The 24,885-nt window shown below is 36.9% G+C and overlaps 1 protein-coding gene across 1 annotated transcript in view; it reads left to right on the forward strand.

Annotated features, from left to right (window-relative positions):
* The window catches only part of LOC113605607 (zinc finger protein 529-like), a 49,742-nt gene that overhangs the window by 19,560 nt on the left and 5,297 nt on the right, over window positions 1-24,885 (forward strand). The window contains 2 exon segments of the mRNA XM_027079097.1: window positions 14,980-15,013; window positions 17,262-17,292. Of these exon segments, the coding sequence (XP_026934898.1) occupies window positions 14,980-15,013; window positions 17,262-17,292 (65 nt within the window).

The raw sequence follows: 24,885 nt of genomic DNA on the forward strand, positions 1-24,885 counted from the left end.
AACCACTGTGCCACCAGGGAAGCCCTCATATGAGTTTCTTGTCCAGGGATGTTTTGCTTACAGTTACTTTTGGTGTTTGTGTTTTTGGCTATTTATTGTTTTTGGCTTAGTGATTTGTAATATTGCTCAAATATATCTTTTGCATTCTAATTTTTTGCCTGTTTTATATGGCATACTTATCTTCTCCAGGGAGTTAGAACCCCCAGACACTATGTGGTTTTAAAGTTTTGTGGTCCTGCAAGGTGTTTGTGTAGGTTTGTTTTGTTTTCTCTTGATTTTGTTTTAATGGTAGATGTTTTAACTTTTCCATTGTCATCAAATGTTTGAATTCTTTCTGAATTTCTATTTTGTTTTGACACAACAGATTTCCCTAAATACCTTTTGCAACACAATTCCTTTAAGGAGTCTTTTCACCTCTAGGCAGTACCAGTAGGCATCCAAATGAAATGAGCATTTAAAATATTTCATAAAATATTCTAACCCAATCTTACATCTCTTAAATTTGTTAGGCAGCTTTAAAAGTAGAAAACCTACAGCTATTGCAATGATTATAAACTGGTCACTAAAATCAAGAGGGTTTACAACGCTGCTATTTACCATGGCTTCAATTGGGTTTTGTATCTATTTATAATTTTCCTTTTTATTCTGTTCAGGGTTGTCTTACTGTGTTTTGGCAGTTGGAAAATCAGTAGACCTTTGATTTTAGCAATCTCCCCTGACTCAGGAAAAACGAAAAGACAACAACAAAAAAATGAGACAGTTAATAAGGTTGCAAATCTTAGCTACTCATCACCTCTTTCTTATGACAGTTGACGTGGTTATATAATCAAAGTGATCAAAAGCCACTGATTATTGATTTTTATAAGAAAATTTACCTGTTATATTTACATACATTTACATCACTGTCATTCATTAGATTTTAACTTTTGAGATTGGTATCTTGCCCAGTTTTGCATGATCAGCAATAGTAAGTAAGGTTTTCTCATTGGGTATACTGAGCTATGTTTTCTTTACATATTCCTTATTAGTAATTTACTTAAGTTAGCAGTTATTAAAAGTATGTAACAGATCATTCATGTCCTACAGAGTAAAAGAATGGGTCTCTGTTGTTACCCTTATTAGGATACTTGCTATTTCATATCTTTGAAATAGTTCAATTGTATTATAATTATTAATGTTGTTATTAATAGCTCACTCTATTTACTGAGCTGTCATGTGACCACACTGCTGATTTGCTCTTATATCCTACTCTACCTGGTTATTCTGAGTTACCATCAATGCTGATTAATTTCCCTCTTCTTGCACAGTACTCCAGAGCTACTTGCCCTACTCTTCTTTGTGTGTTTTTAATATTTTTTGCTTGCTCGAACAAACTAAAACAATGAGCTATCCAAACCTTATATACGGACTTAAAATTAATGACAGAAATAAAATAACCATGTGGCTTGACACTTATTTTTTGAATCATTAATGAATAAATGAAAAAAAAATACAACACATCCTTATTGTCTCCCTTATTTGTAATTACAGCTACATTTTGTTCACATTACATTAATATTTTGGTCACATTACATTAACATTTTCCTTTGAATTTTGTTATGAACTCCTGTCATTTCACAGACTGCTAATCTGATAAACCAAAATGTAACATTTGGTACTTTTTCTTGGTGCTCAAATTGATAAAATTTATTCCTTTCCATTTTCATTTGTTCCTTTATCCTTTCCACATTTTCCCTAGCCTACTTGGAAGCTTTGGGTTCTTTCCCCAAATACAAGGGGATGTTCCAGACCTATCCTGTTTATTGCTGTCCTGAACCATAAAATTAGCTACTGCAAGGAAAGGATTCTGGTTCAATTTAATGGTGAAGAATTCTAGTTAATAAATGTAAAGGGAATGAGGGAAATAGGAAATCACCATAATAATAGTGGTAATTATATACAAAATCCATTGATGGATGGTAAGAGTTGAAGGTGAAAGTATAAGGAAAAAATGGGATATTAGAATTGTTTCAAAGTATCTCTCCCAAGTATTTAATTACAAAGATAAAACATTGCACACACACCTTTAACCGAATAATCACCAGCAATGAGACACTGGCATCAAGGTGATGCACTAAGAAGGGCAAACACTTGGGTAGTATTCTCACCAAAACATGCGTAACTATGTTCTAATAATGAAGGAACTGCAGGTAGACCCAAAATGAATAGCCTTTTGTAAAATAACTTGCCCAATACTCCAAAAGTTCATAACTTTTCTAGGTCATAAAAGGCAAGGGAACTAAATACAATGCTGGATTGTGGATTCAATTTTTGGAACATTAGCAGAGAAAACTTGATGAAATTCAATCAAACCTGTCATTTGATGATAGTATTGTTCCCAATGTTAATGTCCTGGTTTTGATCATTATACTACAGTAGTGTAAAATGTTAGTATTAGGCAAACTGGGAGAAGGGCATATGGAAACTCTGTAGTCCTCTTGCAATTCTTTTTTTTTTTTTTCTTCTTTCAATTCTTAAGAACAGAATTTATTTTTTTAATACTCTGTTTCCAGTCAAAATGGGAATAATAGAGGCAGGATTTACCTTCCTGCCTAAAATAACAAAACACTAGATAAAATATGAGAAATAAAGGTTTTCAGACATTGGACACCAGGCAACACAATGGTAATGCCTAAGAAAGTATAAACAAATGTGATCCACACATTTGACCCAGCCTACTGCCTAGAGAGCATTTCCACACCTCAGCACTGTGAGGGGGAATACAAGGGGCACTTTGTAATCTCCCTAAGTAGACAAGATGGAGCTGAGAGTCCAGGGAGGCAGTGATGGCTAGAGTCTGCAGGGCAGAGTATTGAGCCAAGTTCTCATCAGTGCATGGGATCAAGGAAACCACCTGAGGCCAGCAAAAGAAATGCTTAAGAGCACAGGTAATCCTTGGAGCTCACACAGAGCCAGGAATAGTTTGTGTCCCCATCAGCAAGAGTGGTAAACCTCATAATTTATAGGGCACTGGTTAGATTACTCAAAAAGCTATTGCCTCAGTAGATAGGCGAGTTAGCACTAGATTAAGGCTTTCCTAGTCCCACCTAGCAGAGCTTAAAGCAAATCTTGAACAAATTGTTTCCAGGTAACATAAGTATATTACAGAACAAAGTTTGAGTATATTTATAGAAATGCAAAAATACCAAGCACATTGAAGGTAACTTTCATAATGTCTGTAGTAAATAAATTTTACCAGAAGTGTAAATAAGCAGGCATACATGACTATAATGCAAAAAATCAATAGAACCACAACCAGAACTAGAAATGACAAAAATAGATTTTGTATTTAATAATAGATACTGACAATACAAAAGTCATAACTATATTCTATATATCCAACAAGGAAGAGAGATTGATCATGTTAAGTACCAATGTGGAAAATATTTAAAAGACCCAAACAAATCTAGAGGTAAAAACAACAATGTCTGAGACATAAAAATACAGTTGCTAGGATTAATAGATTAAACATTGCAAAAGCAAGCATTAATAAACTGGAAGGCATAGCAATAAAAACTATATAAATTGAAACAGAAAAACAGACTGAGAAAATGCGAGTATCAGAGAGCTGTACGACAACTTCAGCTAGCCTAATTATGTGTAATTGAGATCCCTAGAAGAGAGGAAAAAGAATGGGCAGGGGACGAAAAAATAATTGAAGAAATAATGGCTGAGGGACTTCCCTGGTGGTGCAGTGGTTAAGAATCCACCTGCCAATGCAGGAGAGACGGGTTCAAGCCCTGGTCTGGGAAGATCCCACATGCTGTGGAGCAACTAAGCCCATGCACCAGAACTACTGAGCCTGTGCTTTGGAACTTGTGAGCCACAACTACTGAGCCTGCATGCCATAACTACTGAAGCTCATGCACCCTAGAGCCCATGCTCTGAAACGAGAAGCCACTGCAATGAGAAGTCCGTGCACCACAATGAAGAGCAGCCCCCAGTCACCACAACTAGAGAAAGCCCACGCACAGCAACAAAGACCCAATGCAGCCAAAAATCAATCAATCAATTAATTAATTAAAATAATGGCTGAAAACTTTCCAAATTTCATGAAAATTATAAACCCACAGGTCCATGAAGTTCAACCTATCCCAATCACAAGAAACATGGGGGACAGGGGGTATTACTCCAAGGGAATCATAACGAAATTGATTAAAATCCATGCCAAAGAGAAAATCTTAGAAGCAGGGAGGGGGAGAAATATCCTGTATGTGCAAAAGAGCAAAGATAAGAAACGATACTTCTGGACATGATGGAGTAAACACATTTTGCCCTATTACTCTCCATTTATTAGACTTAAAATCCATGGAAAAAATACATGAAATAAACTTAAGAATCTGAAAGTTGGAGTAATGAAGGCCAACTCTATTGACCTTGGGATTCGAATAACAATCCAGCCCAGTGGTGAGTTCCCTGGCAGAAGACTGGGTGTTTTGTTGTTTTTGTCTCCCCATATATTCCTATCTGAGCACCAGAGACTTGAAATTAGAAATACCAGCAGGTGCAAACAACTACCAAAACACCAAACAATAACAAAAAAATAAAACACACAAGGTATGCTTGCTTTTCCTATCCAAAGGGCTGAGAAGGTTGCTGCCCTGCAGAACAATACCCTATTGACAATGCCAACTCTGCATTAGCTGAATACTTTAAAAATGCCAATCTTTCACACTATTATGCAAACAGCTAGCAGCACCATCCTCCCTTCTTGCCAGTAAGCATCTGCAGAGGCCTTGTGTGTGCACAGCCTAAGATCCCAGCCCAACAGTAATGCCTCTTCTCCCAAGCAATGGGCATATGCAGGCGCTGTGTGTGTTAGCAGAGACCTGACTGCCATCCTGGCCCATCAATAATGGGCATCTATAAAGATCATGTATGTGATTAGAGCATTGATTGCCAACCTAGCCCAAGAACCATGAAGCACACCTCATTTCCTGGCTGGCAGATGCATTGGGAGGGTGTAAGTACAACTGGCGCATTGACTACTGTTGCGACTTGGCACTGACAGGCATTTACAGGGGCAATATGTGAATTATCACTCCAATGAAGCAGTAACAAAGGTCCTTTCCCTTTCCAGCCAGTGGGGGCTCCAAATACTATGTGTGTAAACAGAGCCATGACTAAATTCCTGCTTATCAACAAGTAGCAAGATTTACACAGAAACCAGAGTGTCATAAGATTATAACCCAAATCATTGGGGTACAGTCAAAACTTACTCATCCTAGCAAGAACAAGGAATATTCAACTTGAATGAAAAAAGACCAAAACAAACCAAGATGACAAAGATGTTGGAATTATAAGGATTTTAAAGTTACTATATAAAAATGCCCAAATAAACATGGAATGCACATAAAAACAGAGCTCCAAAATACATGAAGCAAAAATTGACAATTTCACAATAGGTAGAGCCTTCAAAGTCAGTTTCAATATCAGCTAGAACAACTAGGTAGATGGTCAACAAGAAAATAGAAGACTTGAACAAACTATGAATCACTTAGATAATAGGCATCAATAGAAACTCCACCCCATAAGAGCAAAATACACATTGTTCTCAAGCATATACATATAAAACATTCTCCAGGATAAAACACACTGAGACATGAAACAAATCTTAATAAATTTAAAAGGATTAAAGTCATACAAAGTATATCCTTCAGTCACATGATATTAAATTAGAAATCCAAGAAATTTGAAAAATTCACAGATATTTGGAAATTAAACACATTACTAATTAACCCTAAGGGTCAAACAAAAAATAAGGAAAATTAAAAAAATATTTTCAGATGAAAATGAACCTAATGAGATGCATATAAAGCAGCACATAGAGGTAAATTTATAGCTGTAAATGCTTATATTTTAAAAAAGAAAAAAAAATCTCAAATCAGTAACCTAACTTTGCAGCTTAAGAAGCTAGGGGGAAAAACCTAAAACAAGAAGAGGAAGGAAATAATAAGGAATAGATGAGAAATAAATGGAAGAGATAATAGAAAAAATATATAAATGAAACCAAAATTTGTTTCTTTAAAAGATCAACAAGGGACTTCCCTGGTGATCCAGTTGTTTAGACTCTGTGCAGGGGGCGTGGGTTTGATCCCTGGTTGGGGAACTAAGATCCCACATGCCGCATAGCACAGTCAAAAAATTTTTAAAGATCAAGTAAAAGATCAACAAAATGACAAATATTTGGCTAAAACCACCATGAAAATAAAAAGGGAGAAGGTACTAAAATCCAGAATGAAAAAGAGGGCTTAACTACCAACCTCACAGAAATACAAAGTATAATAAGGAAATGCTATGAATACCTGTATCCCAGCAAATTAGATGAGTTACAAAACAAATTCCAAAAAAGACAAAATCTACCAAAACACACACACAAAAATGGATAATCTGAATATGTCCATATTTGTTAGAGGAAATGAATAACAACCTTCAAAACAGAAAGCATCGGGCACAGATGATTTCACTGGTGAATTCTACCAAATGTCTAAGGTAGAAATACTAATTATCTGTGATCTATTCCAGAAAATAGAATGATGTCCTAACTCATTCTATGATGTTGTCATTACCCTAATACCAAAATCAGATAAAGACATTGTAAGGAAGGAAAATTACATACCAATATCTCTCATGAATATAAAAGCAAACATCCTCAACAAATTATTAGAAAATCAAATCCAACAAATGTAGAAAAGTAATTACATACCACAGTCAAGTGGGATTTCTCCCATGCATGCAAGACTGGCTCAATATTTCAAAATCAAGCAATTAATCTATCATATCAACAGGCTAAAGAAGAAAAATCATATGATCATATCAATAGATGCAGAAAAAGCATATGAAAAGATTCCATACTCATTCATTATTAAAACCCTCTCAGGAAACTGGAAATAGAGGAAACTTCTTCAATTTGATAAGAACATCTACCAAAAACTAACAGGTAACATCATATTTAATGGTGAGGAACTAAAGACTTTCCCTCTAAGAGCAGGAACAAGGGAAGGATATCTTCTCTCACCACTCATATTCAGTATTGTACTGGAAGTCCTATCTAATGCAACAAGAAAAAGAAACCGTATACAGATTGGGAAGTAAGAAATAAAGCTATTTGCAGATGACATGGGTGAATGTGTAAAAATCCTGAAGGATGCTCAAAAAACTCATGGGACTAATAAGTGATTATAGCCAAGGTTGCAAAACATAAGGTTAATGTACAAAAGTCAAGTACTTTCCTATACACCAGCAATGAAAAATAGGAATTTGAAATTAAAAACATAATTATTTAATTAGAACCAAAAAAGTACTGAGGAATAAATCTAACAAAATATGTACAAGAGATATATGAGAAGAACTAGAAAACTCTGATGAAAGAAATCAAAGAACTAAATAAATTAATATTCTATGTTCATAAATATTAAAAAATTCTATGTTTATAACCCAATATTGTTAATATGACAGGTATTCCAAACTTGACCTATAGAGTCAATGCTATATTAAAATTACAAGTTATTTTGTAGATATTGACAAACTGATTCTAAAGATTATATGAAAAGACAAAGGACCCAGAATAGTCAAACAATACTGAAGATGAAGAAGTTGGAGGACTAACACTATCAACTTCAAGATTTACTATAAAGACACAGTAATCAAGACAGTGTGTACTGGCAAAAGAACAGACAAGTAGATAAATGGAATAGAATAGAGAGCTCAGAAATAGATCCAAACTAATAGAGCCAACTGATTTTTGACAAGACAGCAAAGACAAATCAACAGAGAAATGTAACAATCAACAAATACTGCTGGAACAACTTGATAGCCACATTAAGAAAATGAATCTGGACCAGGATTTACGACTTTAAAAAAATTCAAAATAAATCATGGGCCTAACTTTACAGTGTAAAACTAAAAAAAACAAAAACACAAAAACTTCTAGAAGATAACATGGGAGAAAATCTAGGTGACTTTGGGTTTGGCAATGATTTTTCCTAGAAACATCAAAAGTATGGTCCCTGAAAAATAAAACTTGATAAGTCAGATGTCATTAAAATTAAAAACTTCTGGGGCTTCCCTGGTGGCACAGTGGTTAAGAATCCGCCTGCCAATGCCGGGGACATGGGTTCGAACCCTGGTCCGGGAAGATCCCACATGCCACGGAGCAACTAATTCCATGAGCCACAACTACTGAGCCTGCGCTCTAGAGCCCGAATGCCACAACTACTGAGCCCACGTGCTGCAACTACTGAAGCCCATGCGCCTAGAGCCCGTGCTCTGCAACAAGAAAAGCCACCACAATGAGAAGCCCGCACATCGCACCAAAGAGTTGCCCCCACTCGCCACAACTAGAGAAAGCCCACACGCAGCAACGAAGACCCAACAGCCAAAAATAAATTTTAAAAAAATTAATTAGGAAATATCCTTGTAAGCAAGGAAAAAGAAGGTATAAGCAATTGAAATACATTTTGTTAAGGGAAAAGAAAGTAATTTTGTCTGAAAGAGAGGTCAGATAGAAGAGAAATGGAAAAAATCTGGAGATAAAAAGGAAATTATAGAAGGTAATGGAAAAGAAACCCTGGGCAAAGAGTTTAATGTGTGATCAGGACTAAGATTAGAATAAATTTAATTGAGTAAGTGAATTTTAATATTAAAGGTAAGGTGGTGCAAAACTAGAATTTGTTTCCCTCTCTGTTAAGAGGACAAAGTTTTCCTGGAATAATGATCTGCTTTAATAACAGATTATAAAAGTTTCTTTACCTTTTAAGTAATCTGTTGTAACTATCTGTATTTGCCTTTGAAGTCTTTTATTTTCGCTTTAGTTAAGTGAAAAAGTATTGTTTCACAGCACCTATAATCCTATTTGATGTTTTTGACAAACTTTCCAAAAATCAACCTCTAAATGAAGTGTTATTGACCTGAAATAAACTTGACATTTTCCAGAGGTCCCCTGGAACATCTCAAGAGATTTGTTTTCTCTCCTTACCAGAGAAAGATATTAAACTAATTAGGCTTATTTGGTATATTAAAGAACATGGGAAGCATTATCAAATGAATGGTGATAAACCCTCTTAGGATATACTGTATGGATAAATGTTATTAATATCGCTATTCTAGAAATTACATGGAATTCCTAAAAGTCTGGTATGTTCTAGTATAATGTTATCAGTCATAATTCTAGTTATTATCTTTAATTGTTCTATGTCACAGAAGTAACCAAGTTTCTTTGCCAATTGCATTGTAATCAGATCTTTGACCGTGCGTTTTTAAGTCTTTTGTCATTTATAGGCAGTTATTATACTCTGATGCTTTTATAAAAATGCTTCATCTTCAAGAAGATCCATAGAAAGGACCTTTTGACCAGTACAGGTTTCTGATAATTTTTACATCATACCACTGAACTGGGTAAGAAATTAAAGAATTCTAATGGAAACCCTGATGGCTTCATAAAACTGTTAACAAAAGAGCAAGATCAAAAAGAATTAGCTACATAGGGCTGAATGATAGTTTTTATGACTTTTTTGTCTGAAATATTACTGGCTTTTAATCTTTGTTTTCCAGATATAAGGAAACACTCCCCCTTAAGCTAATTATAACTGACAGCAATTTGGTAAACTATACTTTTGTAAGCAGAGTAGAAACATTTATCTTTTCTACCTGATCCCTCCAGAAATTGGAAACTCCTAGGTTCCCAGCAGCCTTACCAGGTAAATAAGGAAGGCCACCTCCTGACGGGTACAGGAATTTTGAGTTATTTTGGGGACCCTGAGAAGGGAGGAATTCATCCAAATCTATACCCATCACAGGTGGCAAGTCCTTGGCAGGGCTTTCCTGGCCTTAAGAGGCCTTTTAAAAGTTCAATCTGAGATTCCTTATAAAAAGTTCCAGCACAGCCAATTTAAAAGAGCCTGTAGGATGAATTACACTTATGTGAATAATCAGGCTAAGTTTATTGAAACCAAACTTATTTTGCAAACAATTAGTCTTAATTTGACTATCTTTGGTAGAAATCAGCATAATTTTAGAGAGAAATATTATGGTTTAGTGATATTACTTTATGTATGTTAAGTTCTAGTGTTGTTAATTGCTTCTGAGGGTTTGTGTTTACTACCTAAGACTCACTTCCTGGATGACTCCTTGTTACTACGTTGTGTTATTACAAAAGTTTAATTGAATTATTAAAAGACATTCTAGGTTTGTTTCTGAAGCTTATCACAGTAGTCTATCTTTAGATGAAGATCAGATGCCCTGTGACCTATAACCAGGAGATTATATACATATGAAGAAGCATCATTTAAAGCAGCAGTCCCTAACACTTTTGGCACCAGGGACTGGTTTTGTGGAAGACAGTTTTTCCACGGATGGGGTGGGAAGGGGGAGGGGGATGGTTCAGGCAGTAATGAGAGAAGTGGGGAGCAATGGGGAGCAGCAGATGAAGCTTCACTCACCTGCCAGCCGCTCACCTCCTGCTGTGCGGCCCAGTTCCTAACAGGCCACGGACCAGTACAGGTCCGCAGCCCAGGGGTTGGGGACCCCTGATTTAAAGGACTGTCTCCAACCTAGATGAAAGGACCCTTAAACTAGTTGATGTGCAGCAAAAGTGAAGAAATTCACTCTTAGAATCATATTTCCCACTTAAAATGGGCCCCTACACTGTACTGGTCTATATAGAGGACTGCTGACCTCAAACTCACCTTAAAGCAATGCTCAAACAGAGAGGAAATGACACACCAGGACAAGAAGACAACATCAGAAATAGCTATCCCAAGATGCTAGACCTGACTTGTATGATTATTTATAGTGATCTCTTGGACTTCTGCATATGAATCAAATGTTTTCTATTACAGGCAAAATTCTACACAGAGTTTAAAACTTAATCTAATTGTTGGGCTTATGGTCACTTACCTATGTCCAGTACTTTTGGGTTACCTTGGTGGATTTCTCCTCTCCAAGACAATGATTGGATAGTCCTTAGGAAATTTATTATAGAAGAAAGAAGTTATAGTTCTCTTTGGGCCACTATTGATATTACTAGATGGGACCCCCTCAGTTGGCCAACCAATCATACTTGCTCTGACCCTGGACATAAATATGAATTTTAAAGTTACTCAAGCTCAGAGAAATGAGCTAATTTCAGTGAAAGAATATATACTCCTGATTATTAGGAGGGACCCTCCCTCAGTCATGGGATGGATTTATATGGCTAATACCAGGCTATGGTTGTTTAAGTTTAAGGGAACAATTTGTTTGCTGGGAACAATTAAATCATACTAAAGGTAACCATCCTAATAACACTAGGAAATTGGGCTGAGTGCCTTATGAACAATGCTTATATATCATTACCTTTAAAGATAGCGATTGGTAAGGAATAGACTGGGTCAGATGACTGGGGATATACTGGGCCACACCTAATGGAAGCTCTTGGTTTAAATTCTTACTTATGATCTTATCAATGTTACTAGCTGTATTACTTATACTCTGCCTATTTTATAAAATTATTGTTTTTTGCATTACCAAATGTGACTGAGCCTCCAATAAAGATAATGATGACTAAGCAACCTGAAACAATTAACTAAATATAGTTTTAAATATACATATAAGATCAAAATGATTGTAGTAGTGTAACCCTAGATATGGGAAGAAGCAGCAAGAGGGAATCATTTCCTAGACCATAACAGATTAGTAAGACAGATGGTACAGAAACTTTTATGACTACCATTAACAATGCCTAGTCCAGTAACAGCACACTGAGTGGCCCATCAATGAAATCCTCGCCATACCTAGGAATGAGCCTTCCTAGCACCATGGGACAAATTGGTCACAAAATGTCTCCCAAACCTTGGTTGAACTTATGACCAAAAGGGGGAAACTGTAAAACAAAAAGTGTTGTACACCATCCAGTTCTACAAGAATCAAGCCTTTAGCCACTATACTCACTGACTTACATCCTGAAAGGAATTCAGGATGAGTCACTCTGTGCTCTGCAAAAATGGGCCTTTAGATATTTAGAATTATTTCAGGAGAATTTTTAAATGAACTTGGATTCTTGCATCTTCCCAAACTTAGAAAAGCACTAAAATCATTACTTGAGATATTTGTTCCTCATGACTAGCAGTAACCTTCTACCGAGATGTATCCTTAACTGCGTGTACCCCTTCACCTCTTCAGAGTAATTTCTCAGAGCTATCTGAGAGGTTGTCTCCCAAGGTATAGTGCTCAGTAAGTCCCCAAATAAAACTGAAACTCACAGTTCTCACGTGTGTTTTTATTTCAGTCCACATTACAATGAAAAGAATTAAAATGCTACTATACATTTCATGCACCTATAGGTAAATTTTGTTTTGTTTACCAAAAACTTTCATACAATATATACCATTTAAAATCCTATTTTCATTTAATATAATACCGTAAATTTTCTTATGCTTCCTTTCCTATTAAGTACATGGTTATAAGATGGCTGCTCCATATGCAGCTCTATATCCACTTTCCAGGCAGGAAGGAGAAAGGAGGAAGGCCAAAAGAATACATACCCACTGAGCCTGCCGCATCCCCACCCCTTTAAAGAACTAAGAAATCCAATCTAACAGCTTTTGTTTACAACTATAAGGGAAACTAAAACATGTTTTTTGTTTGTTTGTTTTTGGCCATGCTGTGCAGCTTGCAGGATCTTAGTTCCCTGACCAGGGATCGAACCCATGCCCCCTGCAGTGGAAGCGTGGGAGTCCTAACCACTGGACCACCAGGGAATTCCCTTCCTATTTGTTTTTTGTTAAGCTGAGCACACTGCCCCTTCAAACAAAAATCCGGATTTTTATAGCAATAAAGGAGAGAATGGATATTGGGTTAGTCACACATGAAAAAACAACACTGTCTAATATTTAAAATATTCTCAAATAACTTTCAATTATGTGGGAAGTTACAACGTCATTTAAATGAAAGTATTTAAAAAATATATATGTATACACATGTGTGTATATATACGTGTGTACATATATGTATCTACACGGTTCCATATATGTACATATGTAAAATCAGAATACTCAGCATACATATTAATTTTTAAAATTACAAATGCAAGGAAGATATTTCCAAAGAGAAACAGTAGGTTCCGGTTTACTTCATGGGTCTTTGTTAGGAGTTAGCCAAGAAAGAAAAAAAATCACCTCCTGAAAAAATAAAGCATTTTACAAACAAAGAGAAAATACCAAGCCACCTTATGTACGACTTTTAGATGTCACAACCATTATTTTCTCCTCCTTGGAGATCTCTCTTGCAGAAGGATATGTTAGCTAAGCAGCAGTAGGGAAAGGATGGGGTTAAAGCACACCAAAGTGTGCTTTGTTTTGCAGAAACTGTTAAATTGCAGAAAGTTCCAAACGCCAGATGTTTCAAAAAGGTTAGAGTGCAAATAAACAACCAAAACACCTGCTTGCTTGCAGTTTTTGGCAACCTAGAGTAACCTCTATCTCTTTACCATGCCTGCCCTTTCAGGACTATGCATGCCCCCCAGGTTTAAAACTTCCCCGTCCAGCTTTGGAGAGACAGTACTTTGAGAGCTAGCTCTCTGTCTCCTTACTTCTCACAAGTAATAAATGCTTCTGCTTTACTCAAAAGTACTTGGTGTGTGCACTGGCTATGCACCACAAGGGACAGACCCATTGAGCCCGGTAACAGAGATGGGGCAAGGAAACAACAAACCTTTCTTGAGGTCCAGATGACAAGGTCACCTTGCTCACTTGTCCCTCCCTGACCAGGGGAAGGCTATCAGAGGAGACCCGGTCTTCCATCTCAACCTCAACGTCATAGAGAGTAATCAGGATTTTTACAGGGGCAGAGCCATCTTGTATCTCATACATGACTACATGTGACACAGTACCTGACACAGTCTCCCCAAATTCACACATCCAGTGCTGCATAGTCACACACCCACCAGTAGACACAAAGTTAACAGCCTCAGTCTCAGACTCCCCCTTCCTTCCGCACACAGTGCTACACAGTCACAATCCCCACTAGGGCGCAGTCACAGAGGCACAATAACAAAGCTCCCTATGCCTGCACAGAAGAGGAATACACGATCCCACAGAAACAATCCACACACCCACCACAGGGACACACAGTCACAGGTAGCCCACACCAGCACACAGTATTACACACGGTCACATATTAACAATCATACCACGGAGATTCATCCACAGAAAGCTACACACACACGGTATTACACACAGTCAGAATAACACACACATCACTGGGACACATAGCCACACACAATTTCGTAACCGACACTCCCCTCCCCAACCCCGTCCGTTCCGCCTGAACAGACTTAATACTCAGTCTCCACCCCGCCCCGAGCTCTGGACGTTTCACCTCCAATCTGCCGTGCGCGGCGTCTGCCAACAGTTCAGAGACTAACACCCGGCTCGCGTACAGCTCTGCTCAGAGCCGCCGGCCGCACAACGCGGCGGCCTCTGGGAAATGTAGTTCAGAGCCGCACTCGCGAGGGACAAGATGGCGCTGGGCTTGAGCCCTGCCAAAGAAATCCCCACAATCACTCCCTGCCTCACCCCTACTCCACCCCAGCCTCGAATCGCGCCCTGGAGTCTTCTGGCGCTCCTGGCGTAGCCTTGCACCGTGGCTCCTAGTTGGAGTCACCCTGGCGTGCTTCAACTGGGCTTATTATAACCCAAGGCACATCACTGCCCTCTTCCAGATGTAGTTAGCAAAGGTAGAGTGTTACCTAAGTCCTGAGGCTCGGCCTACGTACACTACTCCCCCAACCAGGAAGACAGTCCCACAAACTATGGTGGAGCTGACAAAGCACGAAAGCTGACTCGAAAAGCCGACTCGAACCACTGGAACTTCTGGGAAATGTAGTCCACAGTCAAAAAAAAAATGGACAACCGGCCGACATCAACTGCTTCTGTCCGGTACTGAGCCCAGGCTTGGTGGAACCCAGGAGACCTCTGGGAATGCTCACCAGCCTGGAGTGCGCAGGCGCAAGCGCAGGCGCAGGCTTTCCGGCTCGCCTTCGTCGTCTTTGTCTGCTGGTGAGTTTGATTTTGGCTCTGCGAAGCGCAGATCTTGTTGCGGGACCTGGGTTTCTGGGTTTAGAATCCGGTCGGGGAGGCTGTAAGGGAGGTTTTGTGGAGCCTACTACCGGGCTGGGGAAACTGAAGGGGAGGAATCGCCTCCTGTGACGTGCAGTGTTCAAAGCTTCTGTGGATGGGGGCAGGGGTACAGAAGGAAACGGGCGGGTTCTCCGGGGGGTGACAAAGGTTGTGAGGGAGTGTGAGAGGGTTATAGAGTTGCAACCTGTATGGTTCCAGGTTTGTGAGTTTGGGTGGCATTGTGAACTTAGTGGGGTAGTACCATGTAAACCTCACTTTTCTAGTTTCTAAAATAATGATAAGGATGCATCTCTCTGGAGCATCCGTATCTGTGAAAGATGAGAAAGGGAGAAGGCTAAAAGCAGACTCATTGTAGAGTAGAAAACAAAACCAGCATTCGTTTTTTTGTTTCTTTTTAAAGAGGAAAGATTTCCGGGAAACTTGTTATTGGTTGTCTAGACTCCCTGTAGGTATTGAATTTTCTTAATTCTTTGAAGGAATTTTGGTAAGGCTGCTTTGAGAAGTTCTGGACTAAGGAATAGCTCTAAGAGGTAGTTTCCACTAGTGCACACAGCACAGACGGAATTGGGAAGCAAGTTGTCCTGTCTTTGGTGCAGAAATCAAGTAACGGATTTAAGACTCCCTGGTTTGTCAGTGAGCATGGCAGTCTGACTCCTAATTTGACCAGGTTTTCCCCAAACGAAATGGCCTTTATAAATGTAAAGAAACAAATTTTTCTTTTATCTACAAAGAGAATTTCTTCCAGTATTTTATCACACTTAACATATTTTTCAATAAAACGAAAAAGAAAAGTACCACAGTACAAAAATTCATGTGTAGAAATAATAGCTTTGATACGTACAGAAAATAATCAGTAATAGTTATAAAGAAGACTACTTTATTTACAATAGCAACAAGTCAGATAAAACACCTAGGGATAAACAGTAAATGTATAAGACCTTTATGAAGATTATTTTTAAATGTTAATGAAAGACCCAAAAGAAGACTTGAGCAAATGGAAATATATACAATATGTTAGATAGATTTTAAAAGTCTGCAATGTATTTTGTTACATGAAGAAAGTAAAGTGTATATTTGGTGTATAGTGGGGATAGAAATGTATATTTGTAGTTACACAGAAAACAAAAATAGCTGTGAGGGGATGCAGCAGCTAGGGCACGGATAAGAATCACATTTTTGCTTGCATGTTTTGTACACTTCCGTTTTTAATTGGGATGGAGGAATTAGATTTCTGTGTTCACTCCATTCCTTTTCAGGTGTTTATCACTGCCTCATTCTTGAACGTTTCCTTGATTTCCATAATACTTCTCTCATTTTTATAATTCCGGTCAAAACCAAGGAGCAACAACCCCCCCAAGAAAAAAAAAAAAAGAAAAACCCTCCATTAGTGACTTAACGTTTCTGTTTTTCCCTTAAATATTAGTGTTCTTAAGTTTCTGACTTCGATCATTTTTTTTCACCTCTAAGAACTCTATGAGCAACAAAATTCCACTGCTATGGCTTCACCTGACACAGGACTAACAAATGATCATTCCTCTTTTAGGCTTGTCCTGAGCTCCTCATGCATATATCCAACTGCCTAATAGACAGCACTATCTGGAGGTTGCATAGGAACTTCAAACTCTTTATGTCCAGAATGTCATACTTATGTCTTTCCTCCTGCAGTTTGCCTCCATCCTTTCCCACTTCTGTATTACCTGTTTTCATCAATTAATAGCACTGTCCAGGCAGATTCTAAGCATACTACATTGGATCAAGCTTGTGAGGAAGATGATCCTTTTAGCTGTCATACCCCATTACAAATTGGAGACCATGGTCTTTTCAATACATATAATAAGTGAGAAATATATATATATATATGTTTGCTGAACCAATGAATTGAATGACCATATAATTATAGGACGCTTAAAATATTTAATTTCTCCTAGAGTAACATAACCTAGGTAAAATATTAGGCTTCTAAAAATTTTAAGAGCTCTGATTCATGAATTATTTCAGAGTCATTCCCTTTATATTTTATCCATATCACTCAAGGTTGGTGACTTCACAGTTATGAGAAAAGTGTCATTATGATACTCGTAAGTGTGACTGTGACTGTTCAATCAGGAGCAAGGCTACAAGTGACACCTGCTCAAAGGTACCCGTACAGGTTGTGATTCTAGAGAAAGAACTCTAGCAACTCAGTCTTGTAGTTTCTCTGTATAACCTGAATTCTGAAAATACGATAGCTTCTGTTTCCCATTTTTTGAAATGTATGGAGCCTTTAAATGGCTTAATGAGTTTGGCCTGAGATGCAAATTACAAATACTTTTTTTTCCATGTGCTCACATGTATGTATGTGCTCCAGTTTTTAAGCCAAAGGGTCAGCGTTACTTTATTCTTTTTCACAAGCCAGCTTCCTTTTGTATCCCCAGGAGCTGAACTTTCCTTATCCTTCAACTCCTTTGAGGGTCTAAGGGCTCAGCCTGAATTCTGGGATGCTGCTTTGACCTTCAGCAGTAACATCCAAGTCCTATGTTAGTATTTCGAATTTTAAAGTCACCAGTTCAAACAAGAAGAGCAATGGATGATTGAGGAAGAAATGTAAAGGAGGTGTTCTCCAGGTGAGTTAGGAAGAACCCAGCAGGTATGAATGGAATAAAAGCTCATTACAGTTATTTAGTGAGTTTACAACATCTGAAACTTTTTTTTTTTTCTTTGCGGTACGCGGGCCTCTCACTGTTGTGGCCTCCCCCGTTGCGGAGCACAGGCTCCGGACGCGCAGGCTCAGCGGCCATGGCTCATGGGCCCAGCCGCTCCGCGGCATGTGGGATCTTCCCGAACCGGGGCACGAACTCGTGTCCCCTACATCAGCAGGCATACTCTCAGCCACTGCGCCACCAGGGAATTCCCTGAAACTTTTTTTGAGGAGATTTTCTTATCAGCCCCCATCCTTTGGAGTGAAAATTGCTAGGAATTCTTTAGATACCTAGGTAACATTTCCACCTGTTCTTCCTGGATTGGTGCTCTTTTCTCAGATTCTGGAGGACTGGGTGCCTCTCTAACCTCTATTCCGGACGCCAGCCTCTCTACCTCATTTGCAGTCTCAATTTTATGACTTCTACAGCCTAAATTTCGTGCTTCTCCCTCTCACTAACATTCTCCATTTTTTACTTCTCCCTATATGCCTAGACTCCTTTATGCCTTTATAGACTCCTATATGCCTAGACTCCTCATTCAGTCCTTCTTGCCAAGGATTATAGATCTGTAATCTTTCAAAAACTAGCACGTAGATTCTTTTCTTTAAAATTTAACTATCATTTCTCCCTCCTTCTATCGTTATATACCTCAGAGTTGAATTTTACCCCTTTATCCTTATTCCTTATTGTCTTCTTACCTCCAGATATCATAGTATAACTCTTCTCCACCTCCTGCTTTTTAACAATAATGCAGGCTTGGAAATGAGTGCTGACTTCCTACTAGTTTAATTCCCTGTTACTTTAAAGAGAAATAGTACTATTATTTTTAAACTCTAATACATATACATGATAGAAATTAAAAGAATAGATATGTCTCCTTATTCCTGGCTCTCAGTTCTCCATTTCTGCTCCCTGGAAGCAGCAATTATTAACATTGTATGCTTCTAAATGTTTTATGAGTATACAAGGAGACTTTCAGGCAGAGCAGTGACATGATTTGACTGTGACAAGATTACTGTGATTGCTATGTTGAGAAGAGTTGTAACATATATCAAAATGCTCAAATGTTAAGCAAACTCAATGTATTCTGTTTAAATGGTGACCTGTTAAGAGCAGAGGTTGGCAACTATACCCTGCTATGTGTTTTTGTAAAAAGTTCATTCATTTTCTTAGGGTCTGAGACTACTTTCAAACTATAATGCCTGAGTTGAGTTGGCATCTGCAGATACGTGATATGTAAAGCAATGAAACTGGACTAAAAAGTGTTATCAATCATGGTAAAGCTAAGTGACTATAATAAACCCCAAAATGTGCTGGTTTAAGGAATGTAGGAATTCATTTCTTGGTCACATATCAGTTATGTGTTGAGTAGTCAAAATTTGCGTGGTAGCTTTGGTCTTTGTGGTACTTTAAGATCCAGATTTCTTCCAGGTGTCTCTTTATCATTTAGTTGTGGATCAGCTGGATCCAGTTGTGAAGCTGGATCAGCAATGCATCCTTGTTCCAGCCTGGTAGAGGAGAGAGGAATCACCACTCTAGGGTGTGTGTGTTTGGGGGGGGGGGGTCAATAAATTATTTTGTAAAGGGCCAGGTAGTAAGTTTTTTAGGCTTTGTAAGCCATAGGATCTCTGTTGCAACTACTCAACTCAGGCATTATAGCACAGTTAGTTTGCTTGGCATTAGAGCATTTTGATTTATACTTTGAAAATACTTTTTAAACCACAAGATAAATGCTGTTGAAAGGACCATTTTGCCTGGTATTCAGACAATGTTGCCTAGTTCAGTTCAGGACTGTCATTTCACAGTATAAAAAATTCAGTTTTGGGAGGGGGGAGGGAGGCTCATGAGGGAGGGGATTGGGGGATATATGTATGCATATGGCTGATTCACTTTGTTGTGCAACAGAAAGTAACAGCATTGTGAAGCAATTATACTCCATTAAAGATGTATTAAAAAATTCAGTTTTGATAAGTATGTGTGAAGGATGTTGATATAATCCCTGTAAAAATACAAGGGGCTTTAATTACCAAGGAGATATAATTTCTGTGTTTTCTTTTGGCTTATTAGTAATACAGAACTTAGTCCTGATCTGTTGAGCATCATGCTTTTGCAAATTTAATGAATTTAAGAATTGGAAAATTTTAAATATATAGTATTACTGTACTTTATTAAAAGTTTAGTAAAATTCACATCTTAAGCCATGTATACCTGGGACTTTGGGGTGATAAAATGTCTGAATGATTATCTCTTTTTTTCCTATGTTTATTTTTCTGTTTAGATTTTCTGTCTTTTCTGGTCTCAGTTTTCAGAGGTTATATTTGCTAGGTTTTCAAATTTATTTGCATAGGGTTGAGCAAAATAATCTCTACAATCCTTATTCCCAAATAATCATTTTTTATTTTTGTAATTTTGCTTTTATTCCCTTTTAGTTTTTCCCTAGGAATCAACTCATGAATCTATTATTACTTCTATTTTTGTTTGTAATAATTAATTTCTTTTCTTATCTTTACTAATTTTTCTGTTTTTCTTTTATTTACTTTTCCTTATTGTAATTCCTTAGTTGGAATGTTTATTATGATTATTTCTTTTAAAAATAATGTAAACATTTATGCTAAAACTTCTCCACGCATTATTTTCAAATGTGTTCTATGGGTTCTGGGTTCTGATATACAATGTGTTCTGAATAACATTCTGAACATTACACAATTTATTTTAATTTCCTCTTTGACCAAAGAGTTTGTTCAAGCCAGTAGATTTTGGAATTTACACGTGAAAGATTTTCATTTTTCTAATTTATGACTTTTTTTTTTTAGTCAGAATTTTATCTGTCCTTTTCTACTTTGTGGAATATTTGAGATTTTATAGGCCTACTATGTGGACTGATTTTGAGAATGTTCTCTGAGCATTTTAAAAGATGGTTCACTATCTATTTTCAAGATGCAGAATAAACTAGTTAGCGCTATATTATAAATAAGTGCATATTTTTATTTCATGTTCTCATTTTTTATATGTTTGCATATTTCATGGATTTGATCTCCTAGGTTGAGAGGTAGTCTTCTCAGTTGCTAATGTGTTTTTGTATCTTGGATTTCTGTATTTTATATATTCATGATTATCTTCTTTATTTTATCTTTAGTCTTTATTTTTACCATTTCTTATATATTGTTTTACATGCATATCTTGTATATATATATATATAGTTTAGGGGGGTTTTGCTATATCAGTTGTTAAACTTTAGCATGAATCAAAATCACCTGAAGGGCTTGTGAAATACAGATTGCTGGGCCCTACCCACAGGTTTTTTGATTCTGGAGGTCTGGTTTGAGGCCTGAGAATTTTCTGTATGATCCTATCATAGCTCTTTTAATAGTTATTTTTATTCTAGTTGCACTTATTGACAGGAACGATATGGTTGGTATTGATTCTCTGATTTTATTTTATATACTGTTTTAATGTTTTTTTTTTTTTTTTTTTTGGGTCATGCGGCACAGCTTGTGGGATCTTAGTTCCCTGACCAGGGATTGAACCCATGCCCTTGGCAGTGAAAGCACGGAGTCCTAACCACTGGACCTCCAGGGAATTCCCAACTGTTTTAAATTCTGCCTCATCTTTTATCTTTTGTATCTTTTGCTATAGGATCTTACTTTGTTTTGAATATATGTCTTTTTTCCCGAAAATTTGGAAAGTTTATATTTTTTTCTTATGGTTGCCTTTATATTCATAATTTTCTTAGTCTTCATCTTTGATTTGAGATAATATCTATTTACTGTCTGTTACCAGGAGTGATGTATATTTTATACATTTTACAATAAATATTTTCAGTCTCCCTCTTCCCTTCACTGCACAGTTGGTGATTATGATTGTTATTCTAGCTTTAAATAGTAACAGTTGCACTGTTCTCACCTCCCCCTTCATAGTATGAAATTCTTTGCATCTTTGCCGTTGATTGTGCAGTGATCCATCTATCAAAATCCTATCCACTGTTCAACTTTGAACTTCATTTTTATTAAACTGTCTCTCACTTCTAGCCCAATCTCTCTAGTCTCTGTATCTCCATCTTATATTGTAGCTTCCAGAGCAACTTGGATCTTAAGTATATACTCTGTTAGATTTGTATTTTTTGCTTTGATGTCTGAGACATACATTGAAGCTTATTGGCAGAAAGGCCAGTTTTCTATCCTTCTGGTCTGCATTCTTGAGCACAAATGTTTTATTTTGTGAAATGTCTACCCTAGTCTTTCTCCCATTTAAAAAACTAAATTGTTTATCTTTTTATTATTGTGTTTCAAGAGTTCTATATATTCTGGATACAAGCCCTTTATTAGTTTCTCCCAGTCTATGGCTTTCCTTTTTGTTTTCTTAACTGTGTTTTTTTTTTCTTTTCTTTAATTAATTAATTAAATTTTTTTTGGCTGCGTTGGGTCTTCCTTGCTGTATGCAGGCTTTCTTTAGTTGCATCGAGCAGGGGCTACTCTTCATCACAGTGTGCAGGCTTCTCAATGCGGTAGCTTCTCATTGCAGAGCACAGGCTCTAGGTGCGCAGACTTCAGTAGTTGTGGCACGCAGGCTCAGTAGTTGTGGTGCATGGGCTTAGTTGCTCCATGGCATGTGGGAGCTTCCTGGACTAGGGCTTGAACCCGTGTCCCCTGCATTGGGAAGTGGATTCTTAACCAGTGTGCCACCAGGGAAGTCCTTTTTTGAAGTGTTTTTTGAAGGGCATTAATTAGTTTTAAATTTTGATGAAGTCTACCACTTTTTCTTTTATATTAATAGTTTTTTTATTAATAGTTTTAATGCTTATGCTGAGGTCTATAATTGATTTTGAGTGAATTTTTGCTTATGGTATGCAGTGAAGGTTGAGGTATTTTTTTCTAGTTATGGAAATTATAGCACTAATATGAGTGGCAGTGTATTACTAATCAGTTCTTGAAATGATTTATAAGAAAATGAGGATATAATTTTAAGACGGATAGATCAGGATAATGTCCAAGGTTTGCAGTGAGTGGATGGAAAACAGTTATAAAAGAAAGGATTTAGAGAGAGGCCAAGGAAAGGGCTCTTGACAAGAAAAGGGCTTGGGTGCCAGTATATCAGGCATAATGAAAGGAGAAAAATAAATGAAAATTGAATTTGATGGCAATGACAGTTTCTGTATCAAGAAACGATAGTGTCAATAATCAAAATAGAAATCAAAATCAGATTTGGAAGTAAAAATGGCTATTTTCTGGCATATTTTCTTTCCCATTAAATATATGTGTACTTTGCTGTTTAGCCCATGTGAAACTCAGTTTTAAGAAGATAAAAAGAGCACTGTCTATAGTTATTATACAATTATAGACTGAGTCAAGTTAAAAGGCTCAAGTTTTCAAGATCTCTGTAAGTATAACAAATAGAGGCTTTTAAAAGTCAAATAGGATTATAACTATGCTTGCTCCATTCTTCCTCACCCACAGTTTTTGTTCCACATAGACAGCCACTTTCAACTCATTTGACTTGTGTCTGTTGGTGTTTATTCCCATATTTTATACAGCTATTTTACCTATTTTAAATGTAATCAATTTAATCATTATCAACATGTTAATATGAAAGATGGGGTTCAGAAAATTTCCTGCATTCATTTTTCTTCATATTTTCTCTGAAACTCCTTTCTCTGGTGCTTCATATTTTCTCTTGAACCTCCTGGATTCCTCCACTAAACTACTAATTTCCCAGTCATTACTCTCTTTCTTTATTCCTTTCTCCCTTCCTTCCTTTTTTTTTTTTTTTTTTAATTTTTTTATTCTGGGAGATATTCTGTATTTTGTTTCCCAACCTATTGAATTTTTAAGGTTAGCATCATACTGTTTATTTCCAAAAGCACTTATTTATAGAATCCTGTTAATATTTCATTGCTATATAATCTCTTAGCTTTCTGTGATACTAATTATATGTTGTATGTATGTGCTCTTCTGTTCCTTGCCTTGTTTTTTCCTATTTGTTTGATCTTTCACATTATGGCTTTTGTCCAATTTTTGTGATCTTTAACTCTACATTAATACATTGAGGTACCAGAAAGATTATTGTAATCTCTGTGTCCATGGGTGGGTCTTGTAAAATGGTGGGCTTCACTGTGCAGCATTCAGTCAGATATTTAAGTCTTTCTTTTATATGACTCCAAATGTCAGTATCTGTAGGTGTTCTCATGATCTTCTCATTTTTTCAAACAAGAACGCTTCCATTATCTAACAACTACCAGCATTCTTAGAGTCTAGCAGAAGAAAGAAGTTGGGAGCCTATACTATATATAAACTTTTACTCATCCACTTCTTTCAGTATGGTACTCTCATCTACTTTCCCTGTCATCACTAAATTTGGAGTTTCGCAGTTGTACTTTGTCTGGATAATAAATTCCTATTTCTTTCCAGTTAGGAGAATTGGGTGTATCAGCTGCTCCTTTCATTTTATAAGCCCCACCTTCCACTCTCATGCAATGTCTCCAGTTATAGTGCCTTTCTGTTGACAGCTGTGTCACAGATTACCTTGCTTCTAAGTGGCATCCTCATCTGCTAGCATTTTATTTAAGTCACTCAGTTCTGCTGTTAATTTACAGTCCTTTATTTGCTTTCCTTTCAAAATTTCCTAATACTTTCATTCACTGTTGTCTCCTCAACATTTTAGATTTTATGAGTAATGCCCTTCATCCCCTATTGTCATTTTAATGGAGTTTCAGGAAAATGTAGAAATAAATGTCTTATTTAACCACATAGCCCTTATTAATACTCCTATTCATTTTATTTTTTATCCCTTCATCCTAGGCTTTCCAAATGTTACGTGTTTGTCTTTCGTCCTGTTTGTCACCTGTTCTTTATGTTTTCCCTTACTTTACTGATTTATAAAGTATACATTGTTTCATTTAAAAGCAGTTTAAGCTACATGCACCCATGGATGTTATTTGCATTTGAGCTTTCTTTTATACTGGTAGGTTAGGTTTGAAATAAAGTCTATTTTTAAATTGCATATTTTTGAAATTTTATTAAAAATAGTGGGAAAATTTACAAGTGTGATATTGATGA

Source organism: Aethalodelphis obliquidens, unplaced genomic scaffold (assembly GCF_003676395.1).
Source record: "Aethalodelphis obliquidens isolate GAN/ISIS:26980383/991018 unplaced genomic scaffold, ASM367639v1 scaffold43, whole genome shotgun sequence".
In the NCBI taxonomy this organism is placed as follows: Eukaryota; Metazoa; Chordata; class Mammalia; order Artiodactyla; family Delphinidae; genus Aethalodelphis; species Aethalodelphis obliquidens.